At 43.7% G+C, this 20,835-nt stretch overlaps 3 protein-coding genes and 1 long non-coding RNA gene across 25 annotated transcripts in view; 1 reads left to right on the top strand and 3 right to left on the bottom strand.

Moving 5' to 3' along the window:
- The window catches only part of cps1 (carbamoyl-phosphate synthase 1, mitochondrial), a 37,894-nt gene extending 36,234 nt beyond the window's left edge, over positions 1-1,660 (bottom strand). For both annotated transcript variants that reach the window (XM_035521597.1, XM_035521595.1), the window contains exons 1-3: positions 1,452-1,660; positions 684-793; positions 284-428 (exon numbers count right to left, since the gene is read on the bottom strand). In XM_035521597.1, the coding sequence (XP_035377490.1) occupies positions 284-428; positions 684-793; positions 1,452-1,592 (396 nt within the window). In that variant the 5' untranslated portion in view covers positions 1,593-1,660. The remainder of the gene's footprint in view (positions 1-283; positions 429-683; positions 794-1,451) is intronic.
- A 3,165-nt stretch (positions 1,661-4,825) lies between these two features.
- Positions 4,826-5,357, bottom strand: LOC113589157. Its single transcript, XR_003411926.2, has 2 exons — positions 5,302-5,357; positions 4,826-5,167 (listed from the first exon to the last, which is right to left on the bottom strand). It is a non-coding gene; the product is annotated as an uncharacterized LOC113589157 (long non-coding RNA).
- A 7,000-nt stretch (positions 5,358-12,357) lies between these two features.
- On the top strand, positions 12,358-16,855 carry myl1 (myosin, light chain 1, alkali; skeletal, fast). The gene is made up of 6 exons (XM_027028663.2): positions 12,358-12,583; positions 13,778-13,805; positions 14,751-14,894; positions 15,150-15,323; positions 15,753-15,830; positions 16,296-16,855. The coding sequence occupies exons 1-6, from the start codon at positions 12,455-12,457 to the stop codon at positions 16,322-16,324; spliced, it is 582 nt and encodes a 193-aa protein (XP_026884464.1). The 5' UTR covers positions 12,358-12,454; the 3' UTR covers positions 16,325-16,855.
- A 723-nt stretch (positions 16,856-17,578) lies between these two features.
- map2 (microtubule-associated protein 2) overlaps positions 17,579-20,835 on the bottom strand; it is an 86,307-nt gene continuing 83,050 nt past the window's right edge. For 20 of the 21 annotated variants that reach the window (XM_035535890.1, XM_035535941.1, XM_035535926.1 and 17 more), the window contains 3 exons: positions 20,453-20,534; positions 19,899-20,011; positions 17,579-19,526 (listed from right to left, as the gene is read on the bottom strand). In XM_035535890.1, the coding sequence (XP_035391783.1) occupies positions 19,311-19,526; positions 19,899-20,011; positions 20,453-20,534 (411 nt within the window). In that variant the 3' untranslated portion in view covers positions 17,579-19,310. The remainder of the gene's footprint in view (positions 19,527-19,898; positions 20,012-20,452; positions 20,535-20,835) is intronic. The other variant, XM_035535901.1, reaches the window with a different exon arrangement.

Here is a 20,835-nt window from a genome sequence, read left to right on the forward strand (position 1 = left end):
TCTGCATTTTATGTGCAATTTATTGCACAAACCTGGACATTTTAGCAACTGAAGAGTGAGAAATATATTCTTTTATATTTGTTTGTTTCTTTTTCCTTTTTCCCCTGACAGCATCATTTACAGCCTATTAAGACTGGGTTTCCCAAAAAAGCTGTCAGAAAACACACACTGCCGTTAACACAAGCTTCAGTCGGACACTTGTTTGAAACACAAAATCTCTGACTACAAATAATAAACCAATTACAGCCATGTGACACTGGATGAGGTCATTGTGCAGGCTTGCCTGAATGTGATCAGACTCCACATTCTTTCTGAGGCCCAGCTCATCACGTTCCTGTGTGTTGGGTACACCGTAGTTACCCACAATGGGGTAAGTGAGGGTGAGGATCTGCCCTCTATAACTGGGGTCTGAGAGAGCTTCTGGATACCTGAAAGCAACATTAAAACAGGCCATCACCAAGAAACACTCAAAAATAGTATTAAGAAAGTGACAAAACTTGAAATATGCTGCACCAAACACTTAAAGCCATCAAGGTTTTGATTTATTTATACAGACAAAGCTTGTGCCCAATAGCCATATTTCCGGCTAAGTTTCCATCCCATGCTTCCAACCATGGCAGCCCCAGCGTGACTCAAATTAGTGCCCTGCCAGGTCCAGAATAGCTGTGGTCAGGTTCCCTCACCCCACTAGTCCTGTGTTGAAAACCAGCTCTCCTGCCGACGAGTGCGGACTGCCGAAGGAGTAGCCCTTCATCACAGTGCCATCCTCAAGGACCAGGTGTGCTGTCTGAGCCTGCATTTTGAAAAAAAGAGAGCACCCCAAACTTTAACGTAAAGCATTTTCTCTCAAAAAACAGACAGCTGTGCTCATACAGGGCATCGACTTTCTCTCTTTTAGAGAGCACTTGTTGTACTTCGGTTCCCCGGCACACGCGTCTGGGGAGGATGTAAGAGTGTGTGAGAACACCTCCAATCCGCGGGATGCGAGATTACATCATCCCGGTTAGCAGCAGCAGCAACGTCGCGAGCTAGTCAGCCAGAGACACAGCCCCGAGCGCCTCTGCCTTATAGATCGTGAGACGAGAAGTGAAGATACACTAGCCACGTTAACTTTAGGTGTCGAAACCCGCCGACCAGCACACGCGACGATGGAAAGCAGTAGCTCGGCGCGCGCGAACCCCCGACGTCAATCAAAGCCCACCTCAGAACTCAGCACCCGCGGAACCCTCGTGCTGCTAGCTAGGCTTAGCTAGCTGGCTACAGCACTTAACTCGATTTTAACGTTTGAAAACTAGCCAGGCACCGCATTCAAATGTATTTCGCAACTGAGACGGGGAGCCTTAACACAATACATCACTGGAACTGACTAGTTAACTAGCTAGATACCAAAGGGAGCTAGCTACACAGGCATCCTAGCTCATTTCGCATCAAATCCTTCAGTTATCTTTTACCTTGACGCTGAGTAAACGGGTCTGGGATCTCCATTCGCCCGAAGTGTAGTGTCTTCCACTCAACCACCCCTGCCTCAAAAATTTGGAAACTGTCAGGATTTTTGACATTTTATGACTTATTTTGAGACGGCCGCTGCGCATATATAGAAATGAATTAAGTGTCTCTGGTCCGAGATGCACCACGTGCCCTCACAGTAAGGCAGACAAGCGATGCATGCGCTCTCAGTGCGCTGTAATACTGTAAAGTGTTGCGTGCATCTTCAAAATAAAAGACTCGAGATAACGCTGGACAGCAATTTTCAAAATAGTGATTTGATAACAATTTGATTTATTTTATAGAGCTTCAAAAAGTGATAGTGAACCGAATATACATTTTACACAAGTTTTCCATCTTATTATTCCAAATTCATAAAGTACACATGACAAACCATGGATACCCGAGAAAGTGTATTTCAAGAATTCAGTTGCGTGATTTGATAACAGTTTGGTTTGTTTGTTATAAAGCTTCAAAAAGTGATATATAGTGAACGAAATAGGCATTTTACACGATTTTGCCATCCAAATACTCCAAATTCCTACAGCAAAACACAGAGTGAATTGATAATTTTAAAATATTATCTGATGAACTGATTAGCCATTTGCAAAATTTTGATGTGATTTATCCACGTTCTCAAAGTAAAAAACAGAAAATCTTAGTAGCTAAGAAAGTGATCTTTATAAATATAGTGGATTTAACCGAAAAGAAATAGATTTTAACAGGGAAGGTTTGAATTTCCAACAAATGTATTTATTTATACTATATATGTTTTAACACATTTTCTTTTGGTGCATTAGACCTCAATAAGATCTGTTTAATTAAGATGTGTATAACACATTTATTTCCGATTTCCAAATCGCTGCATTAAAATGGTGGTTTCCCCACCATTGGGTTCTCAACCGGCCTACCTTACTGCGCTTGGCGTGACCGCGGTTTAAGACCGGAAGGATACACATGCGATGTTAGCCTGTATTATAGAAACTATAAATATTTTTATAGCTATATTTGTGTGTGTGTGTGTGTGTGTATATATATATATACACACACACATACATATACATACAAACAGAATGGGGATGTTTCTTTAAGCACAGGCCATGTCTTCCTTTGACTTTCAGTAATCCTTTAAACGTTTCAGGTAAAGGCACTAGGCTCAAATACTAGATTTTTGAAACTGCATATATTGTTTCTAAAACTTTGACAAATGTAGAAAACACCTAGGACACATTGAATAATACCTGATTTTTTATTTAGACCCATTTGCTGTATATTATATGCGACTAAAAGGAATTTTTTCAATATACAAAATAAATACCTGGATGACACTGCTCCAGCTAAATATTCCAGCACATGACTAGAGCTATACTGCTTGGCCAAAAAAAAGGTCACCACCTGGATTTAACTAAGCAAATAGGTAAGAGCCTCCCATTGGATAATTACTGCATGGGTGATTATGTTTCAGCTGGCAACAAGTTATTTCACCCTAACTGATGTAGTGAGTAGCTTCTCATTTGTTAAACAACCATGTCGAAAGACACATCCTGTAATCATGGAAAAGATGTTAATCTGTTTCAGAAGGGTCAAATTATTGGCATGCATCAAGTGGAGGAAACATCTAAGGAGATTGCTGAAAGTACTAAAATCAGGTTAAGAACTGTCCAACGCATTATTAAAAAGGGGATGGACAGTGGGGAAACATCATCTTTGAGGAAGAAATGTGGTCAGAAAAACATCTTGAATGATTGTGATCGGCCATTACTTAAACTTATGGTGAAATCAAATCATAGAAAAACAACAGTAGAACTCAGGGATATGTTTAATAGTGAACGTAAGAGCATTTCTACACGCACAATGCGAAGGGAACTCAAGGGATTGGGACTAAACAACTGTGTAGCCTTAAGAAATGGCTTCAATTTGCTAGAGAGCATAAAGATTGGACTCTGGACCAATGGAAGAAGGTCATGCAGTCTGATGAGTCCAGATTTACCCTGTTCCAGAGTAATGAGCACATCAGGGTAAGAAGAGAGGGGGCTGAAGTGATGCACCGTACAAGCCTGTGGGGGCAGTGCTATGATCTGGGGTTGCTGCAGTTGGTCAGGTCTAGGTTCAGCAACGTTATATGCCCAGAGAATGAGGTCAGCAGACTACCTCAATATACTGATCGACCAGGTTATTCCATCAATGGATTTTTTTCTTTCTGGGTGGCACAGGCATATTCCAAGATGACAATGCCAGGATTCATCAGGGTCAAATTGTGAAAGAGTGGTTCAGGGAGCATGAGACATCATTTTTGACACATGGATTGGCCACCACAGAGTCCAGACCTGAACCCCATTGAGAATCTTTGGGATGTGCTGGAGAAGACTTTGTGCAGTGGTCCAAATCTCCCATCATTAAAACAAGATCTTGGGGGGGAAAAATTAATGCAACTCTGGACAGAAATAAATGTTGTGACATTGCAGAAGCTTGTGGAAATGATGCCACAGCAAATGCGTGCCGTAATCAAACCTAAAAGCGGTCCAACGAAATATTAGATTGTGTGCCCTTTTTTTTTGGCCAGGCAGTTTATGTTCATGGTGTATTGAATCCTGTCATGCAATGGCGTTAGAAAATTTTTCACAAGTGGGTGGAACTTCATACATTTGTCTGACCTCATAGTATGGTTTGCATTTGTTGCATACTGGACGCTATACTGCAAACTTCTACAGGGACCACTATGCAGTACACATTATATACAGTGTCCAGTATGCATTATACAGTATGTAACTATTTAGACAAAGTCCTGCTTAAGCAACACTGCTACAGACTCTGTGTCTGCATGCACCATGTCAGTGGGGTGACAGCTGTTTGCTGATGCGCATGTGGCATTGTCAGGAAGTGCAGGTTCGGTGGAAATAACAGGGCCTGGCACCAGCGTTCAGATAGACGCGGTGCATGCCCAGTCTACCAGTGTGACACACTGAAAACGGCCAGCGCACTATGGAGGGTGGCACCATCGGCTCTATTTCCAACATGCTCATAACTCCAAGAAGCATAGCTATGTCAACCACAAAGTCGTTCTGAGCTCCCTCACACCGATATCAGTACTAGTTCTTCCATCTTTCAGTGAAGGACTAACAATATAATAGCTATAGGCTGTTATTATAACTCTTAGAGAAGTTGTCCACAACATCTTATTTAGGCTGTGACTTGTTGTCACACCTTATGACGCTGTTTATCTGTAAATGTCATTGGTAGTAAATCAATGGCTCCTTCGGTTGTGAAAGTGTCACCACATTTACGCGCGTAACGATGCCGTGTAGTCCAGGGTTGCGTGATAAATGACAAAGCCAGAGGAGACCAAGGAGTGAAGGTGTATTGTACATAATTCTTACATACATGCACACATGTATACAACCAGCAACACTGACAACATGGACTATATGTAATGTACAAGTCAAGGCAAAACGGGAAAGTCATATTTACGAAAAGGGTCTAACATGGAAATGTAGCCAAATCCTTCTTGCACACGACTGTAGCGCGCAATAAACGTCTCACACACAGCCCACATGGAACACTGGAGTCTCTCAGGTCTCACACTGCAGAGCTGCGCACCAGTGTATCTCTGGTCTTGCTCTTGAGGTCCGTCTGGCATGACCGCTCGGCACTATCAAAGAGCAAAGAGCCACCTGGAGCGGATCTGAAACAAACACGACACACACCAACAACGAAAACACGGACCGCGGACATGACACACACAACTGCCACCTAGTGGATCATTTTTTAAATGAACCTTTCTTACAGAATAATGCAGTGTGCTACACGTTGCCTCACCGTGAGCAGACCAGATTGTCTTGGTCAGACCTGCTGATGGCCTTACACAGTCTTTCAACAGTGTCCAGAGTCCCTCAGCTGTGTACTATATATCATCATGTCCTGTTATTTATGTCCTAATGTGATTTGTGAGGCTAGCTAAGTTACATTTTCCGTGTATTTGCATGATGTCAATAATATTACATTGAACTGGATTTACATTAATTTACCTTTGATTACTTACATTATATACCATCCTGTCACTGTTTATCAGTATATAATTCTAGAATTGTTTAAAGAATCTTATTCTTAGTGATTTGTCTTATTTGTCTTACAGTTCATGGGTTCTGGCGTCGGCACCAAACCCAAAGGGGCCGAATACCAGAGCCACACAGTACGGTGTCATGCTCTGCAAAGACTTGACGATGGCCTTATTTTCTATTCTCAGCGCTGTAACACTTCGAAAGCACTTAAAGCAATGCTGGCCATAAGACAGAAAATGACCCTGTGACCGGAGACCACACATAGCTTTCTAATACGGCCTCGGACCGAATCCCACCTTTGGGAACTGGCATCGTAGGACACCGGGCTCCTTTCTCTGTCTTCCAAAGGACGTGCCCACTTCATGCGTGCACCGCGTCTGCCTCTTTCAGGCACCTCAGGTTATAAACGTGGACGGCTGAAAATAGCCAAGGCTGTCTCGGACACGTTTCTAAGGGCTGCACCGAACAGCGGTGAAAAGCCGCACATCTTTGTTCGCTGAGAGGGTGGCTTGTGTGCTCTTTTAAAAAGGAAGTATGCATCCTGCACGCAAACCTGCGGACAAAACCCTTTTGTGCCCATTTTATTAATTTATTAATTTATTAATGTTATTAAACAAGGCCATGCCACAAATGGCACTCTGTCCCTAAACATGCCGGTTAATATGAAAAGCTTGACCAACCTCAAAAGAGCTTGATTTGCTTAGGCTGGCTCATGGTTGGCCAAGATAGTAGGTGAGGGTCAACCCAGGATATCGTGGTCATCGCAGAGTGGCAACCCTGAGATAGTGAATTTGTTTACATGGCAACAGAGGAAAAATGAGCCTTCTGCCAGGTGTCTCCATCCACACAGAGAGCCAGCAGAGCTCCAGAACATTACAGGCTATTCATGAGTATTCACCTCACCCTCAGCTCAGCTCCCACATAAGAAAATTACAAATGTCCCACATATATCATATGAACTCACCATTTAGAATTTAAGTTGTTATAGGATTGTAAATTGTCCTAAAGAAATGCAAATTGTTATTTAGTTTAAAATTAATTTAATGGGTTATGAATTAGTGTTGGTCAGTCTGGAACCAGTAATATATTATCTTTAGACAACACTTTACCAGTAATGTGCCTAAGTACATTACAGCCTGCTACTGACACTTAGGTGTGCATCCAAAGGTCGTCTGAGCTCAAAGATATCCTAAATGAAAGCAACGGTTAATGTTATTAAAACAGTGTTTAAAATGACGTCTAATCTGATGACATCGTGCTTAATACATGGTTTTATTTTGATAATTGTGTTCTGATCAAGAAGCAGCCACGATGGGCCATCTGGGCAAATCCCCCCATGGCATAGTGCTGTGTAAACCTCACCATCCTAAAAGACCACCAATGGGCATTCCTTTTAGAAGCTGTAGATCGGGTTGTCTGGGGCTCCTTGCAGGGATGTACAGAGAGACTCCCAGGCTGAAGCTCGGGGTTGCTTTGTTTAGCTTTACCCTTTATAATCAGCTCAGCAGGCTGAGAGGAGCTTTGGAGCTTTATGTGCTGCAAGCCTGGGACAGTGCACCAGCACCCTTAAGGAGCAGTGGTCTCTCTCTAAGAGATCCCAAGAAACTTCACACCTCGCCCAAAATGCCTATTAATAGAGTCCATCTGTCCCCTGACTTGGTTATAGCCCCATTCCTTTTGGGGCTTGCGGGGTGTGGTGGCCTGGCCAAGTGAGTGAGTGAGTGGGTGAGTGAGTGGGTGTGTGAGCGAGTGGGTGAATAGGTGGGTGGGTGAGTGAACAGATGGGTGGGTGACTAAGTGGGTGAGAGAGTGAGTGAATGGGTGAGTGAGAAAGAGTGAGGGAGTGATTGAGTGAGTGAATAGGTAGGTGGGTGAGTGAGTAGAGGAACCCATATCAGAACAAATAAAGTACAAAACATAGCATATATGAAACCTGCCTTCCCCCGAAGCAAACTGGTCTCGTTTGCATTTTAATGTGCTAGGATTGGTACCCCGAGCATCAATAACTTCTGCCAAAGTTTCACCTGTGTTTCTGTGATCTGAACTAAACAAACAGACAGGACATAGAACATGTTGCAAATAAATTCTCTTAAAGGGTATTTGATACAGAAATACATTTTGTGTGCTCATATTATATAAGGAAATACATTTTACAACTCTTGTTCCCATATTTATTTTGTTTTCATTTACAAACTTAGAATCACTTTACAATATCTTAGACTCTTCAGGTCAGTGTTTCCTCAACATCACTTGGTTCTTGTGCTCATTAATCTTAATGTACTTTGAAGAAATGCATAATGCCCCATTCTACTTTTAGACCAGGAAAGCTGGTCATTGAAGTTAATGTTTGATATTTTCATGCCAACAGACATGGAAACAGGAGTCACTGATGCTAAAATGGAAATGAAGCTGGAGTAGCAACTCAGGATGTGTCCTCACTCCTATCTTGAAAGCTGTTTGTTCTTCTGTGTGGCTATAGTTAACTTTGGGTCACTGCAAGTGGTCAGCTGGCCTGCTTGATATTGTACAAAGGTTATGTCCCTTCATGGCCATGTATGGAGGAAACCAATACATGCACACACACACACACACACACACACACACACACACACACACACACACACACACACACACATGGGTGTGTGGGTGTGTGTGTGTGTGTGTGTGTGTATGTCCAACTGGACTTATGTGTTCAAGCAAGATTGTGATCATTTGTTGAAAAGCTTTCTAATATATTTAAATATATTTAAAATCACTTTACATTCATTTACACTTCAGCCAAAATATTAGTTAGGCATTAAACCAAGTAACAAGTCATTACTTAACAATTCAAACACAGTTTAGATGTAAAATTACTATTTTAGATTCATTGTTGAATTATATGACCAGTGAGTAAAGCTATTAAATTACCAGTGAGTAACAATATGTGGAGGTTGTTCAGGAATATAATTCAGTAAACATCTGGGGCCTTTTCCTGATGCATGAGAGTACAAACATGCCTTCACGCCATTAGAGACGCTGTACCAGCCTCTCACAGAGGGGTCAGAGGGAACAGACTGTCTCGCTCATGTTTACTAAGCAGATTTTGTCAGGTGGATCTCATTGGCTCTACCAAAACTGAAGATCTGATAGGACAAATGGTGGATTTTTATCTGGGACATACCCATATCTCAGAAGGAGGACAGATATTGATAACAAAGCTTCAAGAAATGGAAAAAAGCATCTTGACTGTGATGAGAAGGAAGATCAAAAATAAATAATGAGGGAAAAGAGCATTGTGAATATCGTGAATGTGGAAATGGAGGATTAGGCAGGCCTAATGGAGCAGTGTTTCTTCACATAGAGCAGTGTTTCAACATCTGGAGCAGTGGTTCATTATCTGGAGCAGTGTTCCACTGCATGCACCAGTGTGTCATTGCATGCACCAGTGTTCCATCGCATGCACCAGTGTTCCACTGCATGCACCAGTGTGTCATTGCATGCACTAGTGTTCCATCGCATGCACCAGTGTTCCATCGCATGCACCAGTGTTCCATCGCATGCACCAGTGTTCCATCGCATGCACCAGTGTTCCATCGCATGCACCAGTATTCCATCGCATGAACCAGTGTGTCATGGAAAGACCTTGTCACCTCTCGTATGGGTTCCGGGATCATTCCTGCTTCCTCTGCAACTGTACACACTTCCTACTTCCTTTACACTGGAAGACTGTGGGGATCTTAATACAGAGTCAAGTGTCATCAGCATATGAAACCCTACTCTGCCTCTTAGTACCGAGGTTAAGCGTTCACTCTGATCTGACCTCACTGGGTCAGTGACAGAGAGAGAGAGCGAGAGAGCGTGTAAAACAGAGATCAACAGAGATCAACAGAGATCTTAAATGTATTGCTAGTTACTACATATGTTTATATTCACTCTCTCTTTTTCACTTTATCTCTTTCTCTCTCCACTACTTTCATTTCATTTATCTCTCGCCACTCTTTTCCTTGCTGAAATCCTGATGTTGGTTTCATTCTAACCAGGTCTGAATCGCTAACTGCTCTCTAGGTCAATAACATTAAAGTACTTGATCGATCTGCGTATGGGAGGATCAAACCACTTTTGCGTTTGAAGCATGGGGGAGGGGGGATAAAAAAAAAACAACACGCAGGTAAACATAATTATTTATCTCTATAATAACTTATAGTATAAAAATAAAGAAAACTAAAGCAATTTATTTATGAAAATATTGGAGACGCCACCCCTCCATCCACAGAGGACTTTGCATAGTCAGGTCCAACATTACCTGCTATTGAACACCCCAGGTCAACACCATTACAAAATTCAAGATATTACCTTGGTCAGCGTAAGGTAAGCTCTTGTGCCTGTCTTGCAAGGCATGCCTGTTATGTGTCTCATATCTCAGAGTAAAGAACAGGTATGTCTGGTTCATGCGAGTGTACAGACATAAAACTTGCAAATGATTCCATTATTTCAATTACATGCTGCTTTTAACCTGTCCAAAACCAAAGAAACCATCCTTTTGCTCTGATCACCAGGCCACACTGGCGCACGTACTGGTGCGTGCCACCACCCTCTGAGATGCCGGTGCGGCAGCGTGGTGGATTCTCTGAGCTTCGTAGCACTGCTAAACTCCTTAGAGGCAGGCTTAAGTTCATTTGGACAGGTGCGCGAGCAAGGGAAGAAAGAGAAGCCAGGGGTCGTGAGTCCTAATGACAGCTGGAGTGAGGTGGCTTTCTTCGGGAGTGCCTCCACTGGAAGAGGTCAGAGAAAGTGGAATGTCTGCTGCCCGGAATGTCCCAGAGACGCATTTAGACAAATGGGAGGCTACGTATCATGCTCTGATCACCGTGTGTGGTGAGGGGAGTGAGCAGCTGAGAGCTGGAGGTCCTTCTCTACCTCTCGCTTCAACCTCAGACATTCAGGCATGCATCACTATAAAACACACCGCTTAGTTGCACAAGAAACTTAGAAAGGTGCTTTCAACAAAAATGCTAACATAGTCGATGAATAATAAACCTGACCGTGCAAATTTGCATTATGCTAATAAGCTGCCATGTTACCTGTAAGTCATTCATAGAAATGTTCGTATGTGGTTTTTCATATACAGGGAGACAAGTACACAAATGTACTTCCAAGAGTAGCCAGAAGCTGATCAATGGAGCACTTGCTTCATCAGGGATGCAATCTCCTGGGCTGGGTTCTCCTGGGCTGGTTCTCCCAGGCTGTGTTCTCCCAGGCTGTGCTCACCCAGGCTGTGTTCTCCTGAGCTGGGCTATCCTGAGCTGGGCTATCCTGAGCTGGGCACTCCTGAGCTGGGTTCTCCTGAGCTTGGCTATCCCGGGCTGGCTTCTCCTGAGCTGGGTTCTCCTGAGCTGGGTGTTCTCCTGGGCTGGGTTCTCCCGAGCTGGGTTCTCCTGGGCTGGGTTCTCCTGAGCTGGGTTCTCCTGGGCTGGATTCTCCCGAGCTAGGCTCTCCTGAGCTGGGCTCTCCTGGGCTAGGTTCTCCTGAGCTGGGTTATCCTGGGCTGGGTTCTCCCGAGCTGGGTTCTCCCGGGCTGGGTTCTCCTGAGCTGGGCTCTCCCGGGCTGGGTTCTCCTTGTCTGGGCTCTCTTGAGCTAGGTTCTGCTGAGCCTACTGCTCTTCATTTGTCTTTCTCTCTGCATTTTATGTACTTCCCTTGGAAACAGTGAATGCACTGTGATTTCATATCTTTGGCTCCAAAGGACTCCATTTTCAAACTGAAAATTTTTGGCATTCAGCCAGCATCTTGAAAACTAGGCTATAAATTATCATAACATTATAATAGTGTATAACATTAATGTAATTTATTCAGTGCAGTGCTTAATTAAATGTGCTCTTTAAAGGAAACATTTTTTTCCCACGAGTTTCTGTATTTTCTTTTCATATCATGTCAGCGTTATGCACATTACTTTCTCTTGTAAAACCATCATATAGAAAAAATAAGCTGTGCGGTGTCGTTTTATGGTTTTTAAAAAATAAACCAACATCTTCTTATAAAAAATCTGTCAAAATCGAAATATGGGTGCATTTCAGGTGTCCCTTCAAACATGCCGCATGCACCTCCCCACCCACGCGCGCTTTTCTCTTGCTCGAGCTCGGTGATCGCGTTGTAAACAGACGGAACGCCGTGCGCTCTGAAAACGTTGGCCGGTCATTTCTGAAACGCATCCAGAAAGTTCCGAGGGAGCGTGACCACGACGGGCGAAGTGGCGTGCACTCGTCTGGGAGGAAGGGTGGCAGGCAAACTGCTACCAGGTGTCACACTAGTTAAGAAACAAAAACGCCCGTGTCAGCTGGTGTCACAGCACTGCGTGTGATATCATTTTTTAACTGATCGCGCGCTCCTTGTCGGTTGAATAGCTGCGCCTCTAGAATTTCCCTGCGCCGATGTCCTGGCCTATTGTCCTTTTCGCTAATAAAGTCAGGTGTTCATACATACACACCTGTGCTTTGAGCAACACAGAACAACCTAGATCCCTTTTCTGACCCTTCACATTGGACCGGTCGTGTGTCTCCTACGTTGAGTCCTCGGCTGCATTCTTAGGATTCTTCTAATGGCTCTTCGAGCTCTCAAATTTGAGCGTGACCCCTCACTTTCCCCACTTTCCCAGTTTTCTCCTACTCCAAATAAAAAAGAGCTCTGGCCCATCTCCGCGCCCCTGTGCCACCCACCTCCATCTCCATTTATAGAGAATGAGTCCACCCTTCACCGTCCTTCGACCAATCGGTCCACACGTCCGACTGAAATCAACTATGGGGTGAAATAGACGGGTATATATATATCTATATATCTATTCTTGCCGCGAGAGCGCTGAGTATCCTCCAGGTCGTGGTCCACTCCCAGTGTTGCTTTCCCTCCCGGTGGTGAAAACAAACTCATCTGATATCATGGCACCCAAGAAAGACGCCAAGAAGCCCGAACCCGCGAAGAAAGCCGAGCCCGCACCCGCACCCGCACCCGCGCCAGCGCCCGAGGCCAAACCCAAAGTCGCAGCCGTTGACCTGTCTGCAGTCAAGGTAAAAACATCATCTTACACACCACGACGTGGTTTCAAACGCGTTAAAAGGTAGAAAGGTTCGGTCGTCGGTGTATACTTTTCTTTGTTTATGCATTTTTTTTCTTAATCGTCAAGAGTAAATTGTGATAAAAACAACAACGATTTATTTATGACAGTATATGTGTAGCGTTTGGGCGTGCCTGACTTACAGCAGGTCTTCCTTCCTGACCACTATATGTAGGATCAAAAACTACGGTTGTGTGGGGGGGGGGGGGGAATCAGCACCATGGATAGTTCTGTGGAAGTTGCCGACTAATCGGCGAATAATCGGAAACATTTGACTAAACTGGTTATCCACAGCTGTCGGCTTTACTGACTGAGATTCTGCACTGAGATGACACACTGAGGTGCAGTATGTAACCAAATGTGGACAAGCTTAAGGCAGCCAAAGATGGACCTCCCTTCTTCTTGCCACGGCCGTGGAAGGACCTAAATTAAGCGTGCGGGGAAATGTAGCTTGACCTCCGACACTGATACTCCAGCCTTTCCGTTTCTCTCAAATCGTTGCTTCCACGTTATTCATGACTCATTTCTAAGAAACGATCAGAAGGGATCGCTTGCCTTATCTCAATTCTTTATACGATCTAGATATTCCAAAATTGTGATAATACATGATTGAAAGATTTTTTTACAAATCTGTCTGGATGAAATAGAATCAGAATCTAATCTTATGGTCAGGTAAGCATGTCCAGGCTTGTTACCAGCTTTTCACTTCTGATCAAAGTAATAGTGGTGCCTTCACCAAACCAAAAGTAAATCAAATCAAATCAAATCAAATATCTTTTTATTAAACTGAATGACTTTTTACACTTTCTCAATAGTTTAAAACATACATATCGCTAATACTAATGAACTAGGATTACAAAATGTATACATTAAATTAAAAAGGCTATTAAATTCAGTTTTATTTAGTTTGCTCATTCATATGGATAGTGTGTTTCTGTACAAAACTGCCAATTTTACAACAAAATCCTGTTTAAAGCACTTTTAATAAAAGTTTAAAGAACATTGTTAAAATGATCAGCACAATCTATATGATATTGATTATGCTGTCAGTGTTTTGGAGATTAAATGCAGGAGTTATTGCATCACAAGAAGTGAATGACTTTCTTAGAGTAAGCAGACCTAAAGGTTTCTCCCTGTCCTCCTGTAGGTGCAGTTCTCGCCAGAACAGCTTGAGGGTGAGTTTACTGCCATAACGTTTGTGTGCTTGCCTGATAAATAAGGCATAGGTCTATACATTGGATCTATATCATTAACTCTCAAGAGTGAATGCAAGTAATGGATGAATGAATGAACCAAGTGAAACAATTTTCATTATATATAGTAATGTTGGTAAACACAAAAATGGCTAATAAATGGTGTGTATTGATTATGTAAATCCTCTGTGTGATGCTAATATTGAATAAGAAAACCACAAGGCTTTGAAATAATTGGAATAGCATTAAATTCCCTAAACTGCCTGATGTGTTATTTCGCCATTAAAATAAATGTAAAAGATCAATGAAACCTTAAATTCAGCTTTAAAGTGACCAATCATCTGTTTGTGAAGCCCCCCTTGCCCAGAAGGCCAGATTATCACCGGATCAGTGTTAGTTACTCTCCAGTCAGCATTCCTGCTTTTCCATGGGTCACTCAGGCATGCCAGTGCCTTTATATGGCTGGGGTTATATTCTTAGGGGAGCATATCAATTCCAAGTCGGTGTGCTAACCCTTCCCCAGGCATACGGAGTTAATAAACTGCTGCCAGCTCACTTTCCTGCCGGCCATGTTTTCAAATCCCATTGGAGTAGCTTGTCTTGGTTATCACCACGGAGACGCTGCTCACTGAGCACATTAGCAGATGCTGCTTTTTATTGGTAAGGTTCAGTGAATTAGGTGTTTAGCACTGAACACTTGGCCTGCTAACCTGACCAGCAGGTTGTGATTAACTCTGAGGTCTCACTCTGATCCCACACAGGCTCACCACCTCGACGTGTACACAATGGGCCGATAACTTTTATTACATTTATTTAACGTTATGTATTCGGTCCTTCAGAAGAATGAACGCGATTTCATTACAGAAAAATGTCATATAAATGCTTATGAAACCTAAGTAAAGCCTCTCCTACATTTCCTTACCCCAGACTACAAAGAAGCTTTTGGCCTCTTCGATAGAGTTGGCGACAACAAGGTGGCCTACAACCAGATCGCTGACATCATGCGCGCTCTGGGACAGAACCCCACCAACAAGGAAGTGAACCACATTCTTGGCAACCCCTCTGCTGAAGGTTCGAGCCTTAACCTTTGCAGCATGTTCACTTGGCTTGTCTGTGTGAATGCTGTGTCATGTGCGTTCTTGAAAGAGCCACCAGCACTGCTGTGCAGCCAGTTCCAAGTCCCCTTCCTCCCCACCTTGTACTCACCCTTCGGCGCGAGGGCCGCGTTTGTCCGTCCGGTTCCAAGGCACCGTGTGTCGCGCTTAACTCCGGCGACGGTACCGTTCACCTCTGACCCCTGTGCCTTGCTGTCCACCCTTGCTACAGAGTTGGCTAACAAGAGGGTGGAGTTCGAGGCCTTCCTGCCCATGCTGCAGTACGTAGTCAACAGCCCGAACAAAGGGACCTTTGAGGATTACGTTGAGGGCCTGCGTGTCTTTGACAAGGAGGGAAATGGCACGGTGATGGGGGCTGAGCTGCGTATTGTTCTCTCGACGCTGGGTAAGCACCCCACGCCACACGGACAGCGAGACAGCAATAGTGTCTGATGGGGCTTCCTTTCCACCAATTGCTTATACACGAGTTTAAACGAAGACAATCCCTGCGTGTTCCTCAGGTTGAATCGTTTAAGCGTTCTACATGCTTTCACTCGATCAAAGAGAAATGGATGAGAATCCTTCGTTAAACGAAGATTCATCCAGATTACAAATTAGATTGGATATTTTTTAATTGCTATGCTGTTTCTGTGATGAACCTGGGGCTCCACTCTTGTATGAAGGACTAAGGAATATATCTGTTCTACACAGCAAAATCCTTGAGTCAATACCTACAAGGTTCTTCAAACACACTCAAGAAAACACAGGATTTTTCCTGTGATGGAAGTAGATATAACTGTTCTACAATCTTATTGGTCTAACCAATGATTGACAGGTGAGAGGATGTCAGAGGCTGAAGTTGATGCTCTCATGGTAGGCCAGGAGGACGAGAACGGCTGCGTTAACTATGAAGGTCAGTGCTGCAGGAAGACTGCTGGCATGTGGCTCACACCACGTGTGTTATAGCCAACACATTATTTAACATCTACATATAGTTATAGAGACATTCAGCATAACGGATCTTCATTGAATTATTAAGCGCTTAAATATGCACTTAAAGAAAAACGTTTACTCTTTGCTTTTCCACTCTAGCCAGGGCTTTACTCTGATAGTGTTCTTAACTCTAACCTTTCTATTTTCACATGAGGATATGTGTTTGATAGAGACCACAAAGCATTTCTGTAAGACACAGCATTAGGGCTCTGTGGTGTTGGATCATTTTAGTGGTAATGTCAAAAAAAACAAACCCATCAATCTGAAAAATCAACTAAAATAGGCCTGAATCTGTACACTACTACAATATCATATTCATATTCTGCCAATCTGCCGCTATCCTTTTCCTAATTGGCTGTTTCTATGTTTGCTCCCTCCCCCGCAGCTTTCGTGAAACACATCTTGTCAGTGTAAGAGGTAACGGCTGGGAGGAAGCTCGTCTGTGTCTCCTGACCCCATGGTGTCAGGGTGTCCATGTGCTGTTTCCTGCAAACACCCGGGAAACAGAGTAGAGAAAAAAAGGACTATGACATGCCATTTTTAAGCCATTCTTTCTTTGTCTTTTCATGTGTTTTTTCCCTTTCTCTCATCCACTCTTGGAAGTCAGAACCCACCCAGAACATTTGTTTTTTTTTCGTTCTTGTCTCTCGGCTGCAGCAGCAGCAGCAGCCAATGTCCTGCCCTTTGGGCGCTGGGCGAGCCTCTCCGCAGTGGGGCGGTAATGAGGGCGGAAAGGGGTGTGGTAGCTACCCTCGCTGACAGACCACCACCCCCACCCCCACCCTTAACTCTTTGTTGTCCGGATCAGCAGGTCGACGGTGCTATACCACCTCCACTGTGGGACGGGTGGCTAAACCCGCTCGCTCTCCCTCGCCCCTTCTCCACAGAGTGTTAATTTATTTTGTGCCTCTGTCATTTCTCATAATAAACTTTCCACAAACTACACGTCTTGTTCAGACTCCTGTTCTTGTCTCCACCAAAGCAGGCCGACATTGAACCCCGGTTGGTGCCTTTACATACGCTTTCAGTGTGCGGCATTTATTGGATTACCCATATAATCTACATCCATAGTCTACCCATATAATCTACTATTTGACATTTTCAGATCATAGTGGTACACCTTAGTGCCACTAATTCATTGACATTTAAAAACCTTACAAGGACGATCCTTCTACCTGTACCACAGATGGCTGCTGTATTTACACTTAACTGCTTGAATCTTGCACATTATTTCAGTCTTTTTACTTTTATTCTTAAAAAAGAAAGACATGTATGTGGGAGGCTGTTTATTAGAATATGGAACTGGATAGTCACATGTTATTGGTTAGGAATGGGCTGATTGAGAATACTTGTTATGTGTAAGATGTTCTATATTTTATAGGCTCTGGTCTCCTACCAAACAGTTAAACCCACAGCTCTGAAAGTAGTCATAAACGTAACTTAAATTTTAACTTGAAAAGGGCTTTGATGTGGATTCTAATTAATTAATTAATTAATTTTAATTTAATTAATATCTGTGTCAAAAATTCAGAGGCTGCAGCTAATTCACACAAATGTCTCGGAAGACTGGTTCCACGATTGCCCTTGTTTCCAGCCTGGCGATTTTTAAACAGCGGCACGCATGCCTTAGCACGCTCTAGAACGTCGACAAGAACTGCACACCAGTGGTTGTTTTCTGCCATTTTGGTTTTATTGTCATAATCGTTAAGAGCATTTGTAATCCATATCATATCAACGGGAGAAAAACTGCATACATCTACAGGAGCTCTTAAATAGAGTTACAGCTGCAGCAGGAGTGGGGCGGGAGCAGAGAGGCTGCGGGTACACACAGAAGCCCAAAACAATGGGATGCAGGGAAGAGCGGGATACCACGAATGACAACAGGAAAATCATACACCGGCACACTTTTCTCAAACGGATGCGAGATGAGGGAGGATGCTTTTTTTTTTTTTTTGAAACTTCACTCACTCACTGAGGGATTTTTTTAGAACTGTTTTTTTTTTGTGTGTGTGCTGTTACATTTCTTTTTCCACCTTCTAAAGTGTATGCGTAAACAAACCTAAGCGTCTAAGTTGAACACGGCAGGATACAGAGGGTGTAAGGGCGCGACGGTCAGGGGTAGCCGCTTCCTGCGTTGAGCGCTGGAGGAGGAACCAGAGCACTCTCCGTCAGGCTGCCGGGACAACCCAGTGTGCCCAGACGCAGCACTCGCACTGGGGCTTGGGGGGATTGAGAGGTGGGGTGGCACCTGGAGTAGGAGAACCTGCTTAATCCTCACGCAGCACACGACCGCAGCGTTCCAACAGCGTTCCATGAACCCAGGAGCGTCAGTGTTATGTTGTTTGTGAAGTAATGTTTACGCAGTTCAAGTATGGTTGCGACACTGTTTCTCAGAGACAGAGAGTGGAAAACAAAGCCATCTGGAGCTTGGCACAGCAGCGGCTGAGGCAGGGGCCCTGGCCGACACCCATGCAGTTATTCAAACTGGTCAACAGGCATAACGTTGTTGTCGCTAATTTATAAAATATGAAATGGTCTTATTATCCAATGGTTCAGCAAAGGTCTTACTAAAATCCTTTTGGTTGAAATAGAAAATAGCTTTTTTGCTGTAATAGAATTGACATGCTCATCATACCATATCCTAATGTTCTTTTTTGTTGTAATAATGCAATTGTACAGATATAAGTTATCGAAGGTGTCTTTTTTCTACTGATTGAGATGCTGTTCACTAGTCGGTATAATTCTACACATATTAATATACATTGTATATAATATTATTGGTTGGCTGAGCATACTTAAGGTGTTTTTGGGATGTGTGTTAAGACTCCATGCACTGACCGCACCAAAGAATGGCGCATGGAATGGTCACATGACCTCCTGTCTGTCATAAAAAATACCTGTTCCCGAGCACTGATGTGGGAACAGATGTCCAAATTCCTCATTCCTACCTTCTTAATACTTGTCAGCAGCTAAGGCTGATCTGAGGACAGGGCCTCAGGCTTGTATACACAACCGTAAAAAAGTTACACAGTAAACAGGGAGAATAAAAGCACTGGTACCTCTCTAGCTAAGTAATTGAAATATTAGACAAAACAAATGAGAGAATAGCAAAAAAAAAATATGAAACAATAATCCACATGTTTTGTGTTTCCATTTCTCCTCTTTCCTAGATAAAGTCCGTGCCAGCTCCAGGAGATTGCGGTTGCCAGGCGACAGGTAAAGAGGACTATGTGTATGACAAGTGCAGATGCAGTGTTCCAGAAAGGGTTGTTACCCACCACTACCACACCACTACAGGAGACTAACTGCAGGTCTGGAGGCGGGCTGGGGAGGCGGGGCTTAAGGGAGCAGCTGAGTGGCGGCAGTAGCTGGGTGTTAGGGGACCGGGAGGAGGGCGGGTTCACAGTCCCTGCTTGGCCAGGGCGGCGGTCACGTCTTCGGCCAGCGTGGCCAGCTGAGGAGACTCCAGCAGGTTGATGCTGCCCGATGACGACATGTGGCTATGGCGCTGGGGCGAGGTGTCGCCGGACGCCCCAGGTGACTGGGTCACGATGTCCGCCCCATGGTCCACACGAGCCTTGGCCATCTCGCGGAACATCAGCTTGTGAGTCTCGATCTGGGAGACAAAGGCGACGTTCAAACCCGGACCAACACTGCGTTATATAACACGGCCGGTTATACACAACAGATGGCAATTAGATCGCTTTTTATTTAACCCACGGCGAGTTTTAAAACCTTCAGCAATGGAACTACAAGCATAATCAGATTTACATTTGCCTGACACTTTTATCTAAAGCAACTTACATTTAATTGCAATCAAGGGTTAAGGACCTTGCTCAGTGGCCCAATGGTGGAAACTTGGCAGTGGTGTGGCTTGAACCAGCAACCTTCCAATTGCAACTCAAGTACCTTAACCACTGAGCTACCACTGCCCAAATACACAGCAGTCTTCAAAAAGGTCAGGGGTCACGCAGCATGGCCCACCCACCATCACGTGTCCTCCCCCGGGTACATGGTGGGCATTTTCTAAAGAGCCCACCTTGGCCTGGGCTTTATCTTTGAAGTCCAGCTTCACACTCTCGATGCGCACATTACCGCCCCCTGGAGGTGTTGATGGGACCGGGACAAAGAAGTTGATTAGAATTGACCTTGTATCAGAAACAGAGTACTTATATATATTTATATATTTATATTTATGCTTAGTCTTTCTTGTACAAAATTAGATTAAATGCAACTTTCATAAATTTTACCAGTCTCAAAGAAGTATGAAAAAAACCTCCAGGTAGAACAGACAAAAAAGAGATTATAAATACACTAAACAATGTATTTAAGCATGTGTAACACAAACATCACAAGGACGCATTTCTGCACGTATTTGTTTTAAAGACCTACAGAGTAGATTTCTACAAGTATTTTGTTAACGCATGCCGCACATTACCTCTGAGTGCAGTTAGCCAGGCAGAAATATCACCAGCGGGTGGCGATGTTGCTCCAGCTAGTTAAGTGCACGCGTTTGGACTGGTTATTGGCATGCCTGCTAACCTGGTTTGTGGCGGATGTTGTCCAGCGAGCCGCACTTGGACGTCACGTGGCTGAGGTCAAGCTTCTTGGACTGAATTTGTATCTGTAAAGGAGGGAGTTTACGTCACTGTAGAACCACTTAATCAGCGCACGTGGAGCAAGAGAACAAAAACGCACGCGAAGAATCTCTGGCACCCAGATACACGATGAACACGTTGGACTAAATATTAAAAGTATATTAAATAAAGTAATATAAGAAATATATAAGAGGATAAGAAATAAAATGCCCAAGTAAGTAAATAAATAAATAGAGAGATAAATTACAAGAAATGCAGAGTTATCTAATTGCCCTGCAGGTTTGTAATTAAATAAAATGTCTAATAATCAGTGTGTAAAGGTGTATT

Source organism: Electrophorus electricus, chromosome 2 (assembly GCF_013358815.1).
Source record: "Electrophorus electricus isolate fEleEle1 chromosome 2, fEleEle1.pri, whole genome shotgun sequence".
NCBI classification, from domain to species: domain Eukaryota; kingdom Metazoa; phylum Chordata; class Actinopteri; order Gymnotiformes; family Gymnotidae; genus Electrophorus; species Electrophorus electricus.

Bases quoted from the DNA above. Each gene is read 5' to 3' on its own strand.
- myl1 (XM_027028663.2), top strand. From the start codon at position 12,455: ATGGCACCCAAGAAAGACGCCAAGAAGCCCGAACCCGCGAAGAAAGCC. The intron at 12,584-13,777 runs GTAAAAACATCA...GTCCTCCTGTAG, and splicing joins TTGACCTGTCTGCAGTCAAG to GTGCAGTTCTCGCCAGAACA. The intron at 15,831-16,295 runs GTCAGTGCTGCA...CCTCCCCCGCAG, and splicing joins CGGCTGCGTTAACTATGAAG to CTTTCGTGAAACACATCTTG.